General features: G+C 54.7%; 1 protein-coding gene across 1 annotated transcript; it reads right to left on the bottom strand.

Moving 5' to 3' along the window:
* Window positions 1-3,372: 3,372 nt before the first annotated feature.
* SLC6A7 (solute carrier family 6 member 7) lies at window positions 3,373-20,441 on the bottom strand. The gene is made up of 14 exons (XM_016210634.2): window positions 20,409-20,441; window positions 15,604-15,787; window positions 13,842-13,973; window positions 13,463-13,697; window positions 11,621-11,759; window positions 10,132-10,266; window positions 9,119-9,222; window positions 8,883-9,007; window positions 8,087-8,199; window positions 7,638-7,769; window positions 7,119-7,218; window positions 6,799-6,899; window positions 6,068-6,235; window positions 3,373-3,582 (listed from the first exon to the last, which is right to left on the bottom strand). The coding sequence occupies exons 1-14, from the start codon at window positions 20,439-20,441 to the stop codon at window positions 3,373-3,375; spliced, it is 1,911 nt and encodes a 636-aa protein (XP_016066120.1).

The following is a 20,441-nucleotide window of genomic DNA, read 5'->3' as shown; positions in this document are numbered from 1 at the left end:
ACCTCTCAAGGTCAAGGGACTGTGTATGGACACAGAGATTAGCTGAGAAGGAGAGCAGAGCACTGAGTTGGGTGGGGAGACCTGGGGCAAGCCCTGCCCCTCTGGCTGCTAATCCCCCAAGACTGCACAGAGAGGCTGACAGGAGGCCCTAACGGAGCCATGCCCGTTTACATCTTTGGATCAGTTGCTCGTGTTTAAAAATGGGAAATTCCTTATAAAAGTTCAGACTCCCAACTTCTCTTAAAAAGATATCTTGCAACCCAGGCCCACACTTCTGAGGGTAACCTCCCTCTTAAGGGAGGCATGGGTCCTTCACTAGTTCACTACAGTCCCCACCACTCCCTCTTGTCTCTCCAATACTAACAGTCAGTTGCCATTTTTTCTCCTGCTTGCTCGCATCTACAACCTTTTCCCCCAGGCTCTCCACCTGGTCTTGCAGGCACTGGGTTTTTTCACCTCCTTGGACAGTGTAGGATTCTTGGCTGAGCTTCTACTCCAGACAGGGCTGTGCTTCCTTTCAGGTGCCTACTATGCTGTCACGGAGTCCTCTAGCTAGGGGTCCCTAGTCCCTAGTCAGATTCCACTGCAGCTGGGACCTGGCTGGGGTCTGTTCTGAGCCAGGGGTCCATAAAAAGACTGGGATGGGAGCAGCTGGGAGATGGTGCTGGCGGCAGAGGGAGGGAAGGGTGGTGCGGTAGGACAGGCTGTCTGGGAGCAGCGGAAATGGGAAAAGCAGGACAGCCTGGAAGACTGGGCCAGGGAGGGCAGTCCAGGAACCGCAGGCCCAGCCACAGGATGGTGAGCAGGCGAAGGGGAGGCAGGAGAAAGCAAGCAGGGAGGTGAGGCAGGGAGAGGTGAAGCTGGGAGTGAGTGGTCCAGACTCCTAGGATCCTCCAGTCCCAGACTCAGAATCCCGGGAGAAGCCTAGACTTTAGGATCCTCCATTTATGATTCCCGAGATGTGTCTGTGTGAGAAGTACATACAAGGCCATGATGGCCTGGGCCTGGAGTCTGTCCTAGAGCTGGCAGGGAGAGCCAGGGACAGAGGGACGGGGACAGGGTCGCTCTCAGGGCTGGCGCCAGGGGCTCTGTTAGCAAGGCTGGAGCCTACCCCCTGGGTGTGGGAAGAGGCACCCTGAATTGGGAAGTCCATTCTTACATCCTCTGCAAATTAGCAAACCCATCTCTCTTCCCCCACCTAAAGCCCCAAAGAGGGGTGAGGGGGGGCTGGCCCTTTGTTAGGGGAAATTTATTAATATCCGAAATATGCAGCATGTGGGCCCTTCCTTTCCACCCCCAATCAAAGCCTTTGCAAACACCTGGGCCTCGCATTTGAAAGACTCTGGGGCTCTTTTATGTGGCAAGGTCCTGCCAGGAGGGGGTGGGAGAACCAGGAAATTCTTCCAGCCTGGGAAACTCTGGGCTCCTCCCAACCCTGGTCTTCCAGCTCCAGCTTCACCTGCAGAGAGGGCAGGAGAGCAGCTGGAGAGGGAGAGGAGGGTGCTGGGAGGTCCTGGTTTGTTCCCAGCTCTGCCTGCCTCGGCTGAATATCCCTGAGAGAGTCTCCTCCCCTCAGTGGGCCTGGCTTGTCCCTATGTCTAATGGGAAACTAAGTGGTCTTCAGGGCCTCCTCATTTTCTTCATCTTCCCTCAGCCCCCTCCCCCCATAGAGAAACGAAGTGTCAGAAGCCAGGAGAGGAGGCAGCTGAGTCTCAGTTTCCTTATCTGTCCAATGGGAGTTGGATGGCCCTGTGCCACCCCCCTCCTGGCTCTCAGCAGTAAGGAGGCAGGGTAAGGAGGATGACCTCATTGGGTTTTATTAACAATTAACAACAGAACACAGATGGGTTGGGGAGACACCAGGAGAGAGACAGGCGCAGAGGCTGGCATAGCTGCGTGTGGGTGCCATGCCCCACTGGTGGGGAGGTCACCGTGTGCAGGAGGCCTGCTCAGGCATTTTCATACCCCACCCTCATCTCTCAGCAAAGGAGGGACCCAGGGCAGCCCCTCCGAGGCCTCGGGATTCAAGATACCAAGGCTTTTGGCCCCAGGCCTGGGGTGTCAGCTGCCTTCTGCTCTCTGTATCCACCCTCATGCCCGGGCCCAGGGACCGGCTTCCTGGAACAGATGAGCAGCATCAAGACCGGTCAGCCACATGTGTGGACCAACTCTGACTTTCCTAGTTGCCCTGGTCACCCACAGCCAAGGCCAACATCCCAGCAGTGCCTGGAGCTGGAAGACACAGTGAGGACCACCAGGACAAGGGGGAAGGGAAGAGAGGGGCCCTGTCTTGACTATGGCCCCTCGTTCCCATTTCCAAAGCTTGTGCATGTCAGGCATCTCCCCCCTCTGTTCCAGTCATGCCCAGGGCTCCCTACAAGGAGGGAAGTGCAGGGTCCCCCTTCTTTCCCTACCCTCACATTATCACCCTCACTCGAGCCACCAGCCCCTCTTGCCTGTCCTCCACAGGCCTCTCACCTCCACCCTGTCCCCTCTAACCCACCCCGCACACTGACCCAGAACAGCATTCTTTCCAAAGCACAGACAGATCATGCAAATCCCCTGCCCACCCCATGTCCCTGGCTCCCCTCCCCAGTATTTCTCATTCCCACTTGAACCCTGTTGTAACCTGGTAACTGCTTCTCCCACCACTCTTCTTGCTCCTAGGCCCCTGGTCTCTGCCCCAGGCAGTCAGCCTCCTGTTCCCAGGAGAGGAACAAGAGGCTACATTCTGATATCCACACTTTGGCTGGGTCAGCACCCCCACAGCGGCCTTCACCACCTTGCCCTCCTCTTCCTCTCTTTCCAAACTTGCCCTTCCTCCAGGGCCCTCAGGTCCCACCTCCTTCAGGAAACCCAGCCTGTGCACCTGAACCCAGAGGGCTCTCTCTCCCACTGGACTTGCTAACCCTCGGTGCCCAGGGCCTGGTGGGCCTGGAGACACCCTGAGTGTCCCTGCCCCGGTCAAGATCCTGGCTGTGTTGAAGGGTGGGGGGCAGGCTCCCTGAGAAAAGGGAGGGGAACACAGATGAGAGGGTGGTGCCAGCTGCCACGTGAGAAAGGGAGTTGGCTGGTCAGGAGGCCTGGGGTTCAGTCCCCTCTGAGACCTCAGGCAAGTCCTCCTCCCTGACCTCAGTTTACCGTCTGTGAAGTGAGGGCTGAGCTGGGTCATTCTCAGCTCTGTGTGTGTGTGTGTGTGTGTGTTTAGGGGGTAGACAGAGGTTTCAGGAGAGGCAGAGACCACAAAGAAGGACTTGCACTGAGGACTAGCATCACCATGGCCACCTCCCACAGCCTCAGGCCTCCCAGAATCCCAGAGGGCACGGCTGCCTTTGCACTGGGGCAGGACCTCCTGTCCACCTGCTTCCCGCTTCACATCATAGACTCCTCCTCCTCGGCAATCTCTCGGTCCACCTCGATGGCCGTGTTCTCAAAGCTGGTGATGCCCCCGTACTTGCGCATGTGCACCATCAGTGGCTTGGGCGACTGGCTACCAGCCAGAGTGGCCACGTACATGCCCGTCCGGTTTTCCTCCAGCGACGGGCCCCAGTCCATGGCTGGCCGGCTGGCCTGCTGGAGCCTCTGCAGCAGAGCAAAAATAGCGGTGATATTTTAAACAAAAATAAATAAAGTAAAAAACAAACAAACAAACAGCGGTGAAAACAGCCAGTATTGCAGCAGTGTTTCCTGGGGCCCGGCACCGGCAAAGACCTTCCCACATCACCTGGGTTAGTCCTTGCAACAATCCCGGGGATGGGGCGCATGCCTGGATGAGACTCCTGCTCTGCCACTCACAGGCTGGGTGGACTTTGGCACAGAACTTAAGCTCTGTTTCCTCATCTTTAACTCAGGACTCATGATACCCAGTTAGGGTTGCTGTGCAGGGTGCTGGGAATGAGGTAAGGCCCAGTAAATGGTGGCAGTGGTTATGGCTGCATGGCAGCCAATGCAAGAGCCCACTCTGGATCCCTTCTCCTAAATGCTGAGTCCTAAGGAGCTGGCAGATTTGGGGGAAAGTCGCGAACTGGGAGAACTGAGGCAGGAATTACTGCTCATCTTCCAAATATCTGATGTTTGGCCTCATTTTGACTGATGTCTGACCTTTCCCTCTCGGAGCCCATTTCCATGGAAAGAGGAAGCTGACTAAGATGGTGACTAAGCCTGGATATTCTAGGGTTCCTTCTTCCTCAAAGCACATTCTCTAAGCCCTCTGCCCTGCCAGGAAGAAGGGTCCCAGGCCCTCCAAGGAGGAAAGACAACCAACATTAAGTGGAGCCCATGGGTGCAGATTGACAGGAGAGAATGCATGCAATGCCCTTAGCCTGGGGCCTAGCCTGGCTCTACACTCCAAGCATGGTGACACATTAAAATCTGGAAAGAGCATGTTACCCTGCTGCTCAGAAACCTGCCAATGGCTTGACATCTCACTTGGAATGAGATGTCCTGGCCCCTGTCTACCTTCCTGACCTCAGCTCCTGCCACTCTCCCTCCACCCTCTCTGATCCAGTCATGCTGACCTCCTTGCTGTCCCCACACATACCAGCCCCTCCTGCCTCAGGGCCTTTGCACTAATTGTTTTTCTGCCTGGAATGTTCTCCCCTTAGCTTTCTATAACCGATGACCTTGTCAATTTAGTCAGGTCTTGTCAATTTTGTGCTGGAAGCCCTGGTCTCTGAAGGTGTCACTCTGGAGCTGGACAATGACCCCTCTGCAGTGCTCCCCCCACCCCACAACATGCCTCTCCAATGGGCTGTGAGCAGCTGGGGAAGCAGGGCAGTCAGGAGGCCTTGGAAACCATAAGCTTCTGGGAGGACTCGAGCCCTTCATCCTGAGCAACCCCTTTTCTCCCTTCCTTTTTCAGACACCCTGGTTCTCAAGCAAGGAGGCAAGTTTCCTGTAGTGGCACAGGTGGGGCTCCCGAGGTTCAGAGAAGGCAAGGGGTTTGCCTCCAGTCACACAGCAGGTGGAGGCAGAGCAGTGGTTGGACACCAGGACCCCCTGTGGTCTGGGTGGTGTGGCCACAACCCACTTCTGCCAGGGAAGGGCTCTGAGCCTCTCTCCAGGTGGAGACAGGAAGGTGGGGTGAGGGACAGCTGAGGGGCAGTGGAGCTGTATGGGGAGGAGAGGCAGAGTGTGCTGGTCGGCAGGCTGGGGAGGAGGGTGGAGGGTGCAGGAGGCCTGATTTGTAGCCAATTTCAGTGGTGCAAATATCCCACTAGTGTCCTTCTCAAGCTACCAATGGTTTGACAAGTGGTTAATGAAGTTCCCAAATATTTAATAATTAGCTCTTACGAGGCAGTACTAGCTGGATTCACACACCTCTGATGGGATGTGGGGGTAGGAGGTGGGGTCCCCAAGCTCTCTCTGGGACCTGCAGGCTCATTCAGCTCTGCTCACTATGACAGCCTCTTGCCACCAGAGGACTCCACACCCATGGCCTCAGAGGCAAAGGCCTCAGTATAAAGGGCACCCTGAGGCTCAGAGATGGGCGGGATCTCATGAGCCCAGCAAGGGTCACTATTCCCTTCTTCTGAGGCTTGCAATCCCTGTGGGTCTCTCCACAAAGCCCTGGCCATGAGGAGGGCTCACACCATCATTCCATTCCCAGGTCACCTGTGGGCCACAGCAGGGCTCCTGGACACAGGTGGAGGGAGACAGCCCACTCTCTGGGGTCCCTCAATGTTGCCTTCTGACCATAGGGAAGCTCTGGTGACCAGATTTAAGTCCTGACCCTTGACTGACTCACTGTGGGACCCTGTCCTCTCCCCAAGACAAGCAAGCATTGGCTGACATTGGTGGTCTTTGGATTGAGCCCCTCAGAGGCTCTGTGTGATGTGAGGGGCCACAAGGCAGGCCCACCAACCCTACCTCAGCTCAAATAGGCCTGAGCCGATTCATAGCTCAGGCTACTGGTTAGAAACATTGCTCTTGAAAGAAGCCTGGTTGAAAGAAGGCTGCAAGGCCCTGGGTAAGGTGTTGGTGCAAATGTTTTCTGTTTTAGTGGGTGGGCCCATGGCCAGGCCACAGGTTGGGAAGGTGGGAGAAGGCAGGGGTATGGCTGACTCACCTCCCAGAGTGAGCCCTCCTCTCGAAGCACAGCCACCAGCATGCCGGCTGGGATGAGGAGGCAGGACAGCAGGCCCATCAGGATGCCCAGGAGCTCTGCCCAGGCTGGAAAGCGGTAGCTGCCGTACTCTGAGGGCTGGTACTTGATGATGCTATACACCAGCAGGGCCTGCAGGGAGGGGGCTCCCAGCATCACTGTGGGTGTTGGGCGGCCCCCAGGGCTTAGGATAGCCCCAGTCTGAGCTACCTTAAGGCCTGAGAAAGCCCAGCCCAGGGCCACCCCAAGGCCTGAGATAGCCCAGCCCAGAGACACCCAGTGTCTGAGATAGCCCAGTCCTAAGTGGTACCAGAACCTGAGATGGGCCATCTTTGTTTTGGAACCTTGGCAAGGCCTGAGCTTACTCTGTTCTAAGTTCACCCAATGCCCAGGCCTGAGACAGCCCAGCTCTGAAGCACCCTAATTTCTGAGATGGTATATCCCTGACCTGCTCCAACCCCAAGGCTGAGAAAGGAAAGCCTCAAAGCTCCAGCCCTAAGGCCCACCACAGACACAAAAGCTGGGGGCATCAAAGGGGGTTGGGGAGTAGACCTGATCCTGGTGCCCAGCCCAACCCACAGCCCTGATAGAGGTCCACTCTGGGCCAGGGCAGCCCTACCAGACTTAATGCCCAGAGGGGCCCTCCTCTCAGCCCTGGGCCCCCAGATAGCAGCCTGCCCTCCCACCCCAGTTACCAGGAGCGTGGCTGGGGTCAGGAATAGCCAGCAGGCCCTGAAGTAGAGGCCCGGCTTGAAGCCCAGCATCATGTGGATGTCTCGGCAGAACCTCTGGATTCCTGCACCAGGGAGGAGAGGAGGATGGCCCCACCCATAGGTCCCACCCATGGGCCCCACCCATAGGCCCCACAAGCGCCAGCAGCCCCTCCTCCACCCCAATGGTCCCCACCAGAAACCCTGGCCCCTGGGACCAGGAATCCCATTGTTGGGGGCTCCAGCGTAGGCTCCCGTCTCCCACTGTGGGGAGCCTCAACTCCACCTCCCCTGGCCCCTCTCACCATATACCCGGGTGACAGCGAGGCACGTGGTGATCACCACCACCATTAGCCCGAAGCTGGCGCTGTAATCGTCTAGAAGGACCAGCCAGTACATGCCCCCCTGGAATACAAGTTACAGCTCTGGGGTCCCCTCACCATGGCCTGGCTCCCTGCTGCAGCCCCTTCTCCAGGCAGGAAGCAGCCAGGCCAGCGGGGAGAGCAAGCTGATGACAGGGTACCTGCCAAGCCCTTTCTATGCATCACCCCATTTAATCGATGGGAAAACAGGCTCAGGGAGGTGAAGCCACTTGTCCAGCAAGTGCAGGAGTGAGGCTTGAAACCAGGTCTTTCAGACTCCAAAGCCAGGACCCTGGGTCATAGGCCAAGTGCCCCTTGGGAGAGAGGGTCTGGGATGGTCTAGGTTACCCCCAAAGAGGTCGAATAAATGGGTGGTTCAGGGAGGGCACAGCTTGGCCACAGACATTGCTACAGGTGTCCCCAGCCTCACCTCCCAGCCACCTGCCTTGCAAAGCCACTCACGTCAGTGGTGAGGACCAGCCCCATCAGGTACATGGCCACGCAGATGAGCCCTGAGAACACGGCCTTCTTGGGTCGCAGGTAGTATGGGAACTCATCTGTCACAGCTGTCACAATGGTCTCCAGAAAGGCAAACTGGGGGTGGGGGAGAGGGAAGGGTCAGAGTTCTGCCTCCACCACACACACACACACACACACACACACACACACACACACAGATTCAGACACACACATATATCACACTCCAGACACATTACACATAGACACACACAGATACACACACACAAAGATCACATACATCACAGACACACACAGAAACACACATGACACTCACAGACATGTCACATAGACACACGCAGATACACAGTTACACATCTCACCCATGCACAGATACACACAGCACTCACACAGCACACACGCCATGAGGCCCCACTGGTGCGGACAGGGCTCACCTGACTGTCCAAACCGAGAGTCAGCAGCATGAAGAAGAAGAGGAAGGACCAGAAGGGCGACAGAGGCAGCATGGTCATGGCCTGCGGGTAGACGACAAAGGCCAGGCCAGGGCCTGGGCCAAGGGCACACGGGGTCAGCAGCCTGGGGCACATGGCATGCCCCCACATACATACTCCAACACACATGGTCACTTACACCCACTTGGGCAAACCAAAGATGCCCACTAACTGCACATTCCTGATACTTCTTAACTCCTAGGACACATGCCAGCACATTGTCAGTGCTCAATAGACATAAGCTGATAAAATAAATGAATTAATAATGAGTACATGAATAAACATGAGACCCAAATATAACACCTCATTTGAATACAGTTATGTACACAACCATTTGCATAAACAATCCCACTAACACACACGCTTAAACACGTCCACTGGCACAAGACACTGATTCACAAGATCACTCACACCATCGATTCACTTGCACACAGACATCTCAGTACAGGATATGACTCATTTGGACAAGCAAGGCGAGTTTCTAAGCTGTGAGAAAACATAAGACAGTCTCATACAGGAGTTCATTTATCTCCGGACATAGGTTAACACACACTTATTCGCACATGGCCACCCAGAGACCAGCTAAGACACGTTCATTCGTGCACACATGCATGCACGTTCACACACACACTCAGTGCACCCATCCACAACCCTGCTGGTCCACACACAGGCTCACTTCCCCAGCCTCAGCTGTGCCTGACACACGCCCTTGCCCACCAGGGCGGGGCAGCCCGCCCACCTGCTTTGGCAACTTGGCCCACAGGCACATTCAGCTCCTGAGACATGTAGCCCAGCACAGAGAAGATGGCGAAGCCAGCCAGGATGCTGGTGATGGCGTTGCCCAAAGTGACGATGAAGGTGTCCCTGTTGGGAGAAGTCCAGGTGCAGGCTGGGTGAGCCTCACCCCATGAGGCCCTCCCTGGCCAGCCCCTCTGCTCCCGGCTCTGGCCCTGGGGCCCAGGGGGCTGCACTGACCGATAGATGTTCTGGTGAAACGTGTTGTAGGAGGCAAAGGTGAGGAGACCCCCGAAGCCCACACCCAGGGAGTAGAAGATCTGAAGGGCAGCCTCGATCCACACCTGCAGCAGGAAGGATGCAGATGGAGGGCAAAGAGAAGCAGCTGGCACTCCGTGGTGCCCGAGGGCCAAGGAAACAGGAGGAAGGAGGTGGGGAGGGAGCCAGTCGATAGGTCCAGGGACAGCATGGGGAAGGGCCTGGCTCACAACTGGCATGGCTCGGAGCAAATCCAGTTTCAACACTTACGCTGGGCCTCCTGGGCCTGTTTCCCCATCCAGGATCTAGAAGGTAATCTCTAAGCTTGGTCTCATTCTGAAGGAAGTAGTTCCTCGTGTAAATTTTTCAGTATATTCATATGGACAACAAGCCCATGCAGCCCCTAAACTTCCCTCCTGGAGTCAGAGGGACCTAGATTTGGGCCCCAGCTCTACCACTTTCTAGCTGTATAGCCTGGGGAGGCCACATCACCTCTCTGGGCCTCAGGCCCCTCTGCAACGAAGGGATGGGAATAGGGTGGTGGTGAGGGTTAAATGATTGACTACATACATGCAAAGTGCTAAGAGCGGCGTTGGGCATGGTAACTTGTCAATAAATAAGAAATGATAGCCATCAATATTATTGTTGTGACTACTACTATTACTAATGCATTCCTTGGGGTTTGGAGTCAGACAGACGACCTGGGTTAGAATCCTAGCTCTGCCAGTCACTCCCTAGCTTTGTGACCATAAGCTCATCGCTAACTCTTTTGGGCCTCAGTTTTTTCATCTGTGAAATGGGAGAATAACACCTACTTCATAGAATTGTCAAGAACGATAAATGAAAAAGAGTGCCGAGCACAGTGCCTGGTACTAGAGGCTCACCTCCTGGGGGATTTCTACCCCCCTGCCCACTCTTTTCTCCAGGGATCCCTCCTTCCCCTTCCCAGCTCAGGCCTGACCCCTCCCTCCACACCCCAGCCCCCAGGGCCTCACCTTGGAAGACAACAGGTAGTGGAACTGGGGGGTGAGATAGAACTGGATGCCCTTCCAGGCCCCCGGGAGGGTGACTCCGCGGATCAGCAGCATGACCAGGATGAGGTAGGGGAATGTGGCCGTGAAATACACCACCTGAGAGGTGACAAGTGGGTATGGAAGGCAGGGTGACTTTCTCTACCCTGCTCTTCTTCTAGAAAGCTCCATCTTACTCCCAAGCCGGCAACAGCCATCAATCTATGATGCTTCTTCTTTCCTCCCTCCTTCCCTTCTTTCCTCCCTCCACACACTGATCACATCAGCAAAGTCCTGTCACTGCTTCCCAAGCTGTCCCAAATCCACTTACTCACTCCAGCCACCATCACCCCTCCCCTGGAGGTCATGTCCCACATGTCCACATGTCCAGCAAACCCATCAGCCAGCATGCTCATCAGACACTGGACATTCCTGGGCTCCCTGCTGCCCTGTCTCTGCCCTCTGCAGATACCATCGAGTCCCAGGCTCCTTACTGCCTTGGCTTGCACCACAATTATCTCTCTTCTTTTTCTAAATGCTTTCTCCTCTGGCTTCCTAGTCTTTCTTTTAATGGTTCTCTTCCAAGTGGATAACACTTCCGAGCACTTTGCAGAGGGACCAGTTCTGATTTATAAATGATTAAGTAAACCATTCTGGTTTCCAAGTCCTTCCAAAACAGCTTTATGGCCTTCCCACCCTTCATAACCTAAAGTGGACACCTGTGGCGACGTCTGCCCAGCAGCTCACTGACCTTCTTCAGAGAGCAGTCCCCTAACTTTCCCCAGCTGGGCCTCACTCCATTCCCAGCTCCGGGGGTGGGCACGTGACCCAGGCCCAGCACTCCACCCTCCTGGCCATAGTGACTGGTTCAGGCATGGGTACTGCGACCCAACTTACCCAGTGAGACCTACTTCTAGGATTCTGCAAACGGGGGAAAGGGGGAACCCTTCACTAAGCATGCAAAGTGTAGCCCAGAGTGGCTGAGACAACCATATAAAGAAGGAAGCCTGAGAAGGAAGCCAGTGCAGTGGAAAGCACTGCTGAGAGACTGTGAGAACCATGGTCCTAATAGCATTCGTTGAACCCCTAGACCCAGCCATGCCTGAAGCACACACTCTGGATTTTCCAATCGAGTGCGACACCTGGATACCTGGATTCTGGCCACTTGCATCTCTAAGAGCTCTGATTCATACAGCCACCCTCCAAGCATTCAAGAAACACTGGCTGAGCCTCTTCAAAGTGCCAGGCACTGGGTCAGGATACAAACTTGAATAAGATAGGTCCTGCCCTTGGCAAGTTTCTAGGCTAGTGAACCAGCCTAGCCACTGGCCATCCTTACCTCCACATCTTTCTCAGGCAGTGTCCCCTCTGCCCCCAACTCCATGCCCTTTCCCTTCCCCTCATCCTCTTAGGTTAAGTCCACGCCCTGCCTCCTCCAGGAAGCCCTCACCCGTCCCAGCTCCTCAGGTCTCACCTTGCCTGAGGACTTCACACCCTTGAGGATACAGAGGAACACGATGATCCAGGCGAGCAGCAGGCAGAGGCAGAGGTTCCAGCGGATCCCCCCGGGACTGCCGATGCCCTGGCTGCCTTGGATGTGGAGAACGTAGCGGCTGTGGGAGACGAAGGTCTGAGTGTCCTCTCGTCACACTGGCACACTCCATTGACATGGAGGAAAGCCGTGGCCAGCCCGCAAGGTGATTCTGGCTAGTTTCCTTTCGATTCCAGTCTGTCTTCTGACCAGCTTTGCACACTGGAGGTTTGCCTCTACAGACCCCATCACCCAGCCTGCCTTCCTCTTTGATTTCCATTTGGGTTTGGCTAGTGGGATGCAACAGCAGGAGACTGGAGGGTGGCAGAAGTGAAGGATTGGGGTATTTGCACACAGATGTGTACACATGCCTGTGCATGCACACATGCATGTATGCATGCCATCAGAAGACCTGGCCGTGACCGCCTTCTTCCACAGCAAGCCCATTGGTGGGCAGCCTTTCTTCCGAGGCTCCAAACATCCCTGGTCCCAGTACCACCAGTCCCTTGGCTTGCCTCCTCGGCTCAGGGATGTTACAGCCGACCCCCTTGCTGGTTCCTGGTGCTTCACCTCTCCGTGTGGACTCCCTCACCTCTGTAAGTCCCTCCACTAAACACCCTTTGCTGAAGCCTCGTGAGAGTGCTCTCTGCTTCCTGCCTGCATCCCCACTGATGCAGTGGGTCATGGTGTTTCCATGGACACCCCTGGCAGCTGCTGGGCCCTCGCATCACATTCTTTGGCTTTAAGCTGCACACCCAAGCCCATCCTTTCCAGCTGACTAGACATACTCCTCAACAGGTGCACACACTTTAGATGCGCTTTAAATGGAAAACAGATGAACTGTATAATAAATGTAGGTTGGAGACCAAAATACTTCAAGACATGGGGTCCATTTGGGGGAAGATACCTAAGAGCACTCTTGGCAGGTGAAGGGTTGAGGGTATCGGGACCGTGTCCTCTGGTCAGCCAATAGTCCCTTCCCAGGGACCAGACTACTCTGGAATGTTCCAGAACAGGATCAAGAATCAGGGTTACTTGGTTCCTGTACTGCCCCTTCCACCAAGTACTGAGCAAACCTCTGGGTTTTCTCAGCTATAAAGTGGGGTCTCAGGACAAGCTGATAAGTAGTGCCATCCTGACACCCATCATTTATGGGGGCTCACAATATGCCTGACTATGTGATAAGGGTTTTACCTGCATTACCTTGTGCATTTCTCACAACAATCCCTTACTCTACTATAGTCTTATCTCTGCTATTAAAATAACCAGAGATGGTCCTTACTATGTGATCCTGGCTGATGCTATGTTCTTTACCTACTAATATAGTTGGTGCTCGATAACTATTGATTGAAAGAATGAATGAATGAATGAGTGACTGACTGCATGACATCCTATGAAATAGGGGCTATTATCAACCCCTTTTACAGAGGTGGAAACTGAGGTTCCAAAAGTTACTCCTACTGTTACCATCATCATCATCATCATCATCAGGTAGCATTTATTGAGCATTTGCTACCCACCAGACTGGCTGGCAACATTTATATGCCTTTTTTTCTCTAATCCTCATGGTAGCCCTCTAAACTACTACTATTGTACCCACTTTATACATAAACCATCAGAAGCCAAATACATTGTTCCAGGTCACGGAGCTGGTCAGGCGAAGAGCAGGGATTAGAGCCCAGAGTTCACCTAACATGAGCATCTTTGAGGTGAATGCTGGGCCCCTAGGGGACTCGGGCTGGTTCCTGCCCGCCCCCATCCCCCGGGGCGGGGGCCCCCCCAGACCTCCAGTACTCCTCGCTGGGGCTGACGGTGCTGGTGAGGTTGAGGGGCAGGGCCCCGTTGCCATCCTTGGAGCCTCTGTGTTCAAGGCAGAGGTCTGTGTTCCACCAGTTGCCGCAGTGCTCCCAGGGCAGGTCGCTGGTGAGGGAGGCGAAGAGGTAGAAGAGCACATAGGCGATGATCATGTTGTAGTAGATGGCCACCAGGCCCACGATGAGCAGCATGGCCGCGCCGGCCCCTGGTGTGGCGACAGGCGCTGCCCTTAGGCTAAGCCCTCCTGCGGGCCAGGCTGGGAAGCCATCCCTTTTTGGAGGTTGAAGGGTAGGGGGACCACCTGGCCTCCCCCAGGCCCAGACCACCCCAGGGAACACTGAGGCCTCACCTTTGAAAAGGGGGCTGATTTTCCAGACAGCCAGGGGCCCCAGGCTAGAGAACTGGCCCAGGGAGAGCTCGAGAAAGAAAAGGGGGATGCCGCAGATGGCCAGCATGAGGAAGTAGGGCACGAGGAAGGCACCTGCAAGGAGAAGCGAGGGTGGGCAGGGTCTCAGTGGGTCAGCTCCCCTAAAGCCCAGTTCTAGCCCCGCCCCTCCCCGACCAGGGGACACCACCTGCGACCTGAGGGGATACTTCTCCTGTGTCTTGGGACTGTCTTCCTTTTTACCATCAATCACTGAGGGCCAAGGGGTGGGCGGGGATTCACTCACCTCTGTAGCCCCAGTGCCCAGGCCTAGGGCTTGGCTCAGAGCAGACACTGAGCGAGTGAATGAACAAATAAATGAATAAATGAGCGAATTCCCTGCTGAAAAAAGTGCAAACTCTGCAGTGCAGAAATCAACCCTCCAATCTACCTGCCCCTCCTCTCCCCACCTTGCCACCTCAGATGCCCGATGCCCGTGGCTGCCACCTGTGGTCCCATGTGCCCAACATCCCTTCCCCCTTTCTTCTCTTACTGGCAGCCAACTCCTTTAGAGAACTTCCCACCACCACATGGCTCTGGAGGGGCTGCCAGTCACATCAGCCAACCCATGCCCACCTCCTCATGGGCACACACCCCAGCCAGGCCATTTGGAGACCTTCCCTGCAATTCTACATAGATTCATTCAGAGGCGGCAGTTCTGAGGATGAAGTCATTCCAGAGTTTTCTCTGGCCACCCCACCTGCAAGGAGGAAGCCTGTCCCAGGAAAAAATGAGGTCAGCATACAGAGGTAAAAAGAGTCAGGAACTGGGGGGTGGGGTGGGGGCAGAGAGAACTGTGGATATTATAAAGTTCCTGGGGCTTCAGAGCCCAGCTCCAGTTCCCCCCTTCCCAGTCGTATCATTCATCTGTCTTCGCTTCATCTAGTTTTATTTGGATTTCTGTCACCCTGCCAATATGTGTTTCTTTAACGAGTTTGGTGGAGATGGGAGGAGATATGGAGTGCTGGTGGGCGTGCATTGGCTCTGCAGAAGATAGTCCTGGGGTGGGATGTTGGGTCTGCCACTGTGTGATCTTGGGCAAGGAACCCGGCCTCTCCAAGCCCAGAGGTCCTCATCAGGACAAAGGTGCCCACCCAAGAGGGCTGTCTTCAGGGTTAAATGAGACAGGCTTGAAGAGCACCAAGCCAGGGCTGGCAGATGGTGAGTGCTCAACCCCAGCTATTGTTAATAAGACAGAACAGTCACTTGATGGAGAAGCAGAGGCAACGAAGGATTTGTGTAAGATGGGAGAGCCTGTGTTTGCAGTCAGAATGAAGGAACCAGGAGAGGAGACCAGATAGAAGATTCGGGAGCAGGAATTATCGATAGAGCAAGGTTCTGGAGGAGGTTGGGCGGGAGTGGGGAGAATATTGAGAGTACAGTAATCACTGGCTGGCAGATACAGCTCTTCATTGTGAAGCAGAGGCAGCCCTCTGCCCATCACTCAAGGCCCAGAAAATGCCAAGGCTCGGGGCTTACTGCGTGGGTATCCATGCTGGGGACGAGAGAGAGGGAGGAGGGGCCTGGGTGATGAAAAAGCACATGGAAGGCGAGCTCCCTCTTTCCAGCTCCAGGTTGCTATCAAACCACTTTCAACTAATTCTGCTCAAGGTCAAACAGGAGACAGTAGCTAAGGCTACTTCAAACCTCAGTCCACCCGGAGCCCTGGCCCATCACCCGGCCGTACCTCCTCCGTTGGTGTAGGCTCTATAGGGGAAACGCCAGACGTTCCCCAGGCCCACGCAGTAGCCGATGCAGGACAGCAGGAAGTCCAGTTTGCCTGTCCAGTTCCCCCGGTCTGCAGCAAAGTCCACGTCCAAGTCTACATCACCCTGGTCACTGGGGGTCATCAGCAGGTCTGGGGTGATGGGCTACCAATAAGAGAGATCAAAAGTGTGAAGGAGAAAGGTGAGGCCAGGTTGGAACTGTGACCACCAGTACAAGAATGTGGACTTGACTAGGGCTTGAAGACCTTCTATTGGTTCAAATGATCAATTTCTCTCATTTGGGCTAACACAGTCCATACGCAGGAGCTCCTTGAGGTTTTAGGTGACTGCAAACTTATGAGACCAGCGGGGTAGCTCAGGCACTAAGAAAGCCACCTTGATCTTAGTTTGGCTAACACAGAGGTCAAATCAAGGGATGGTCCTATTTTGAAGATGACGATGACAATGATAAAGTTGATGATCTTAACAACAGTCGCCATATATTGAGCACTTACTGTGTGCTCACTGCACTAAACATTTTCCTCACGTTACCTGATTTCATTATCAAAACAACCCCACGAGCGAGGTATTCATCTAAGCTCCCTTTTAATTATGGGGGAAATTGAGGGTCAACGAGGAACCCTGAGGTACCTGAGGTTTTTATAAGGCTGGCTAGTGGGAGAGCGTCCCGATGTTAAAGCCCATGTTTCGAACACCAGTGCTGAAGTTTTGCTACGCCATTCTGGGCACCATATTTAAAGAAAGACACAGGCAGTTTGGAGTGTGTCCAAAGGGCAGGTGGCCAAACTGGAGGTTGTTCAGGAAAAGTGGTGACATGAGGACAGGAGGAAGGAGCTGGGAAGCCTGAGCATAGAAAGGAGAGGGCTCGGAGGGACCCTGAGCTCCCCTGAGGGAGGGATTAGATTTATGTTCAAGGGGGCCTACAGAGGACTGTGAATTTTAGTTCACAAGCAGGAAGTCGCTATTTAGGCACACATCTGTCTCACAAAGTTATAATCTTCTTGTCACTGCAGGGGAATGGAGGCCAGCTGTCCCTAAGGGCTCCTCTTGTGATTCAAGGAGGGTGGGGAAGTCCAATGGGCATTCCCCCTCCAGGCGGGGGCTAGGAGCTAGATCAGCTGCTTGGAATCCTGGCCCCAAGGGATGTGAGTTAGCACGTCCATGGGCTGCCTGGGCTTGGGGCCTGGAATTAAGCCCAAAGATACAGGATGATCACCTAAAATTCAGAGAGCAGAAGTGGCTCCAGGAATGGGTCAGGAGAAAGGGGCAGTCATGCCTTTCCTGCTTGCCTGTGAAAGTCTCACCTTATGGCAGAAAAAGATGGAACTGCAAAGAAGGCCAATTATCCATGATTTTCAGAGAAAAAGGACTCCCTGCTTCCTACTGAGGAATGATTGTGGGAAGATAGTGATTCCACTGGACTGGAAGTTAGGAGACCACAATTCTAATTCCAGGTCTGTGCCAATTCACTGTATGACTTTAGGAAAGGGTCTTTGGAGCCTCAGTTTCCCCATCTGAACACTGGGGAGATTGGATAGGTCAGTGTTTCCAGAAACACATCCCTTGTGACATTCATAGGTGTTCAGTGGAACAAATGATTCTTGATTCAAAGAAGCTTGGGAAAAGCTGGGTTAACACAAAGTAAAATAGATTTCTTTTCTACAGGACTTGTCAGATCCTTTAATGGACCAATATGCACTGTGACTCTCCAAATGGGGACTAGAATAGAGAGCATTTCCTAATCCTGTTTAAGAAAAGGGTTTCAAGAAGCTGGCCTGCTAGGATATACTTGGGGAAATGCAGGTCTAGACAATCTCTATCTAATAGCCTTCTGGCTCTGATGTGTGAGGCAAGATTCACCAGAGACTTCACTGGAGACACTTGCAGTGGTAGAGGACCAGGTCAGATTCACTCACAGGGGCTCAGGAAATAGCTACTAACCAGGGTATGTTTCCCCCTAAAACCGCCCTTCCTGCCACCAGACCAAGTTGTTGTCTACACACAAATCAGGTGGCGACAGAGGTGGCTTTGCTGGGGATTTGTCATATGAGCATTGCTGGGATGAAGAGTGTGAGTGTCACAGGACTGGAGGTGTCTGGCTGTGATGACAGGGTTGGTGCAATAGGCTCAGGTGACAGAAATGGGATAAATGTGTTGGGTTGACTTTCAGTGATAATGATGACCCTGGGGATGATCCTGCCTGAGGCTGGCTACTGGACTGAGGGGTGGTGGTGACTGGCACAGCCTGGCATGAATATGGGTGATGGTGACAATAATGAAAACCATGAAAAGCTGCTTTTTAAGTAACTGGGCTCCCAGGGTCGAAACAAATATGCGCCTGGCAGTTCTTTATCCGTAATCTCAGCTGGGGTTAGGGTGGCAGCAGCTCTCAGACCTATCTGAAACCCGCCCCTTCCCCCTGATGCCCTTTCCCCAAGGCTCTCTCACCACCTGGGTGAGCATCAGCCCTCTGGAACCACTCCCTCCTAGGTAAGCTCCAGGAGGGATGGGGTAATGCCAGTTGACAGAGGTATTGGGTGGTGAGGCAAGCCTGTCGCCCTGTGACCCCCGGCCCCATTTAGGCCAGCTGGCAAGAAGGCCCGATAATGAGGTTCCTCTGATCCCTCCTGAGAAGCTGCTGCCCTTTCTATGTTCACAGAGCGGGTCCCAGCTCTGTTTCCATGGTGACAAGAGTTCCAAGTGCAGGATGCTGCCAGCTCTCCGTCCCCCTCCTCCCCCAATCAGAGGAAAGCCTGTTTCTGCTCCAGGGGTAGGGATGGAGTCCTCCAAAGCTGAGCCAATGTGAAGCCCACCTGGAGCCCCCAACCCCACCATGGAGTGAATCCCAGGAGGCTGGAACAGAGAGGATGGAATCAATTGGGAGACAGGTTCGGTCAATAACCAAATCAATGGTGCCGGGCTGGAAGCTCAATGAGCCAGCTCACACTTCCACCTGGGTGTGAGGCTCCCACCCTGGATCCCCCCATTCCACACCTAGAGTCACATGGGAACACACCTGATTTGGGCAGACCTGCACCCTCTCTTTTAGGGACCAGCAGACATAGGTTGCCAGCAGTGCCAGGGGCTGGGAGAGGCAGGGCTGCCCAAGCTGAGGCTCTCCTACCATCTTCAGGATGAGGGAGATCATAGGAATCTGGAACCCACGTTTATCATTATGCAGATGAGGAAACCGAGTTTCGGGAAGGGATGAGCCCAAGGTCAAACAGCAAGTTAAGGGCAGAGCTAGACCAGGACCCAGACCTCTGACTCTCAGTCCAATATTCATTTGTGAACAGTGTTGCTCCTTTGCTGATACCCTGCATTTCCTGCCTTCCTGCCCGCTTCTCCTTCAGACCAAGGGAGGGTACCCTGAAGCTAGGCGGCCCCACCCCTGCTCCGCTGGCCCACCTTCAGGAAAGCAGTAAGCTGCACCCCTCTCTGCCTTGGTTTCCTTGTCTATAAAGTGGGGATGAGACAACGCAGCTCCCAGAATTGTTGGGCGATTACATGAGACAAGGCTTCACAAACCCTAGCTATTTACATAATGTGTGGTCCTGTGACAGCGAGGGGAGGAGTTTTTGTGCGGAGGGAGAGGAAAGGGAAGAGAGGAGCAGAATAGAAAAGAACCAGGCAGAACTCAAGACCCAAGAGACCCTCAAATGTCCCCAAGAAGTCACTCATGTCAGGAATAAAAAGGACCCACTTATCAGAGCGGTTCTCTGTGCTGCCCGAGGGCAGAGAGCTTAAATAAATAGGGCAGGCCCTTGGAGGAGGGGAGTGGTCAATAACGCCAGCCCCTCAGCCCGTGTCTCACACCATCCAGCACCTGTGATGGGGGCCTGCTTTGGTGCTCAGACGCTAGGGATGGACAGGCAAGGGTCCAGGTTAGAGAATGGACTTGCCCAAAGCCACAGGGTAAGGGGCAACTGCAGAAGTAGTACCTTGGAATCCTGACTCCTTGGCTGAGACTGGTACTTTTAAACCAAAAGCCAGAAAACGAGCCTCAATACTCTCCCTCCCCAGTCCCACGCCACTTGGCTGGTAGGTCCAACCCCATAGGACAAGGTGGGAGGGGCTGAGGTCTGGGCCCAAGGCCCCAGGAACACATAGATTTGGCTGCCTCTTTCATGCCAGCTCCTACCCCCATATCCCTTGTGTCTCCAAGTACCTCACTCCTTGCCTTTGCCTCCTTCTGCCCTGCTGAGGGGCAGCTTGGGGTCTCAGCAGGGACACTAAAGCTGCCTGGAAAAGGAAGGGAGTGGGTAGGAAGCAGGTGGTGGGTCCAGCAGGCAGGAGCATGAGCAGGAAAGCCTGGGCCCCTGCTGGATGGTGGAGGCTGCTTCAGCTTGGAGTGCAGGCCCACGACCCCCCCACCCCGAAATTAGTCCAGCTGAAGGCTGGTGCTCAGCTTTTCTACACACACACCTTCCAATCAGCCCCTGGGGGAAATGGGTGGGGGATTGGAGAGGGGTGGGTGCCTGGCCCCAGCTACCCCTACTTTCCGCCTCCTGGGGCTGCAGACACCTGTTCACAGAACCTGGCCCAAGGAACCCCAGGGCCAAACATTACGTTCCGACCCCCAGACCGGGGTGGGGTGGCATGGGATGGCCCAGCCCGTGACCCCGCCCCTCCCTGCAATCCAGCTCAGCCCGCCTCCCCCAGAGCTCCAAGCTGGGCGCCCTCCCCTCTCCTCCCCGGGCCTCGCTGGGGGCGGGCCTCTGCGCTCCTCTCCCAGGTGCGCCCCCAGCCCGCCCTCGCGCCCTACCTTTCGGAGTTGAGCTCCCTGGAGCTTCTTCAT

The sequence above is a fragment of the Miniopterus natalensis genome, chromosome 4 (assembly GCF_054644295.1).
Source record: "Miniopterus natalensis isolate mMinNat1 chromosome 4, mMinNat1.hap1, whole genome shotgun sequence".
Lineage (NCBI taxonomy): Eukaryota > Metazoa > Chordata > Mammalia > Chiroptera > Miniopteridae > Miniopterus > Miniopterus natalensis.
Note: the sequence above shows the minus strand (reverse complement) of the source record. Positions and strands in the feature narration are given on the sequence as shown.

Excerpts from the sequence above, each read along its gene's own strand:
- SLC6A7 (XM_016210634.2), bottom strand. The coding sequence starts at position 20,441 with ATGAAGAAGCTCCAGGGAGCTCAACTCCGAAAG. Across the intron at positions 13,698-13,841 it reads AATCAGCCCCCTTTTCAAAG|GGGCCGGCGCGGCCATGCTG; the intron begins GTGAGGCCTCAG and ends TCGCCACACCAG. Across the intron at positions 6,900-7,118 it reads CGCTGTCACCCGGGTATATG|GAATCCAGAGGTTCTGCCGA; the intron begins GTGAGAGGGGCC and ends TCCCTGGTGCAG.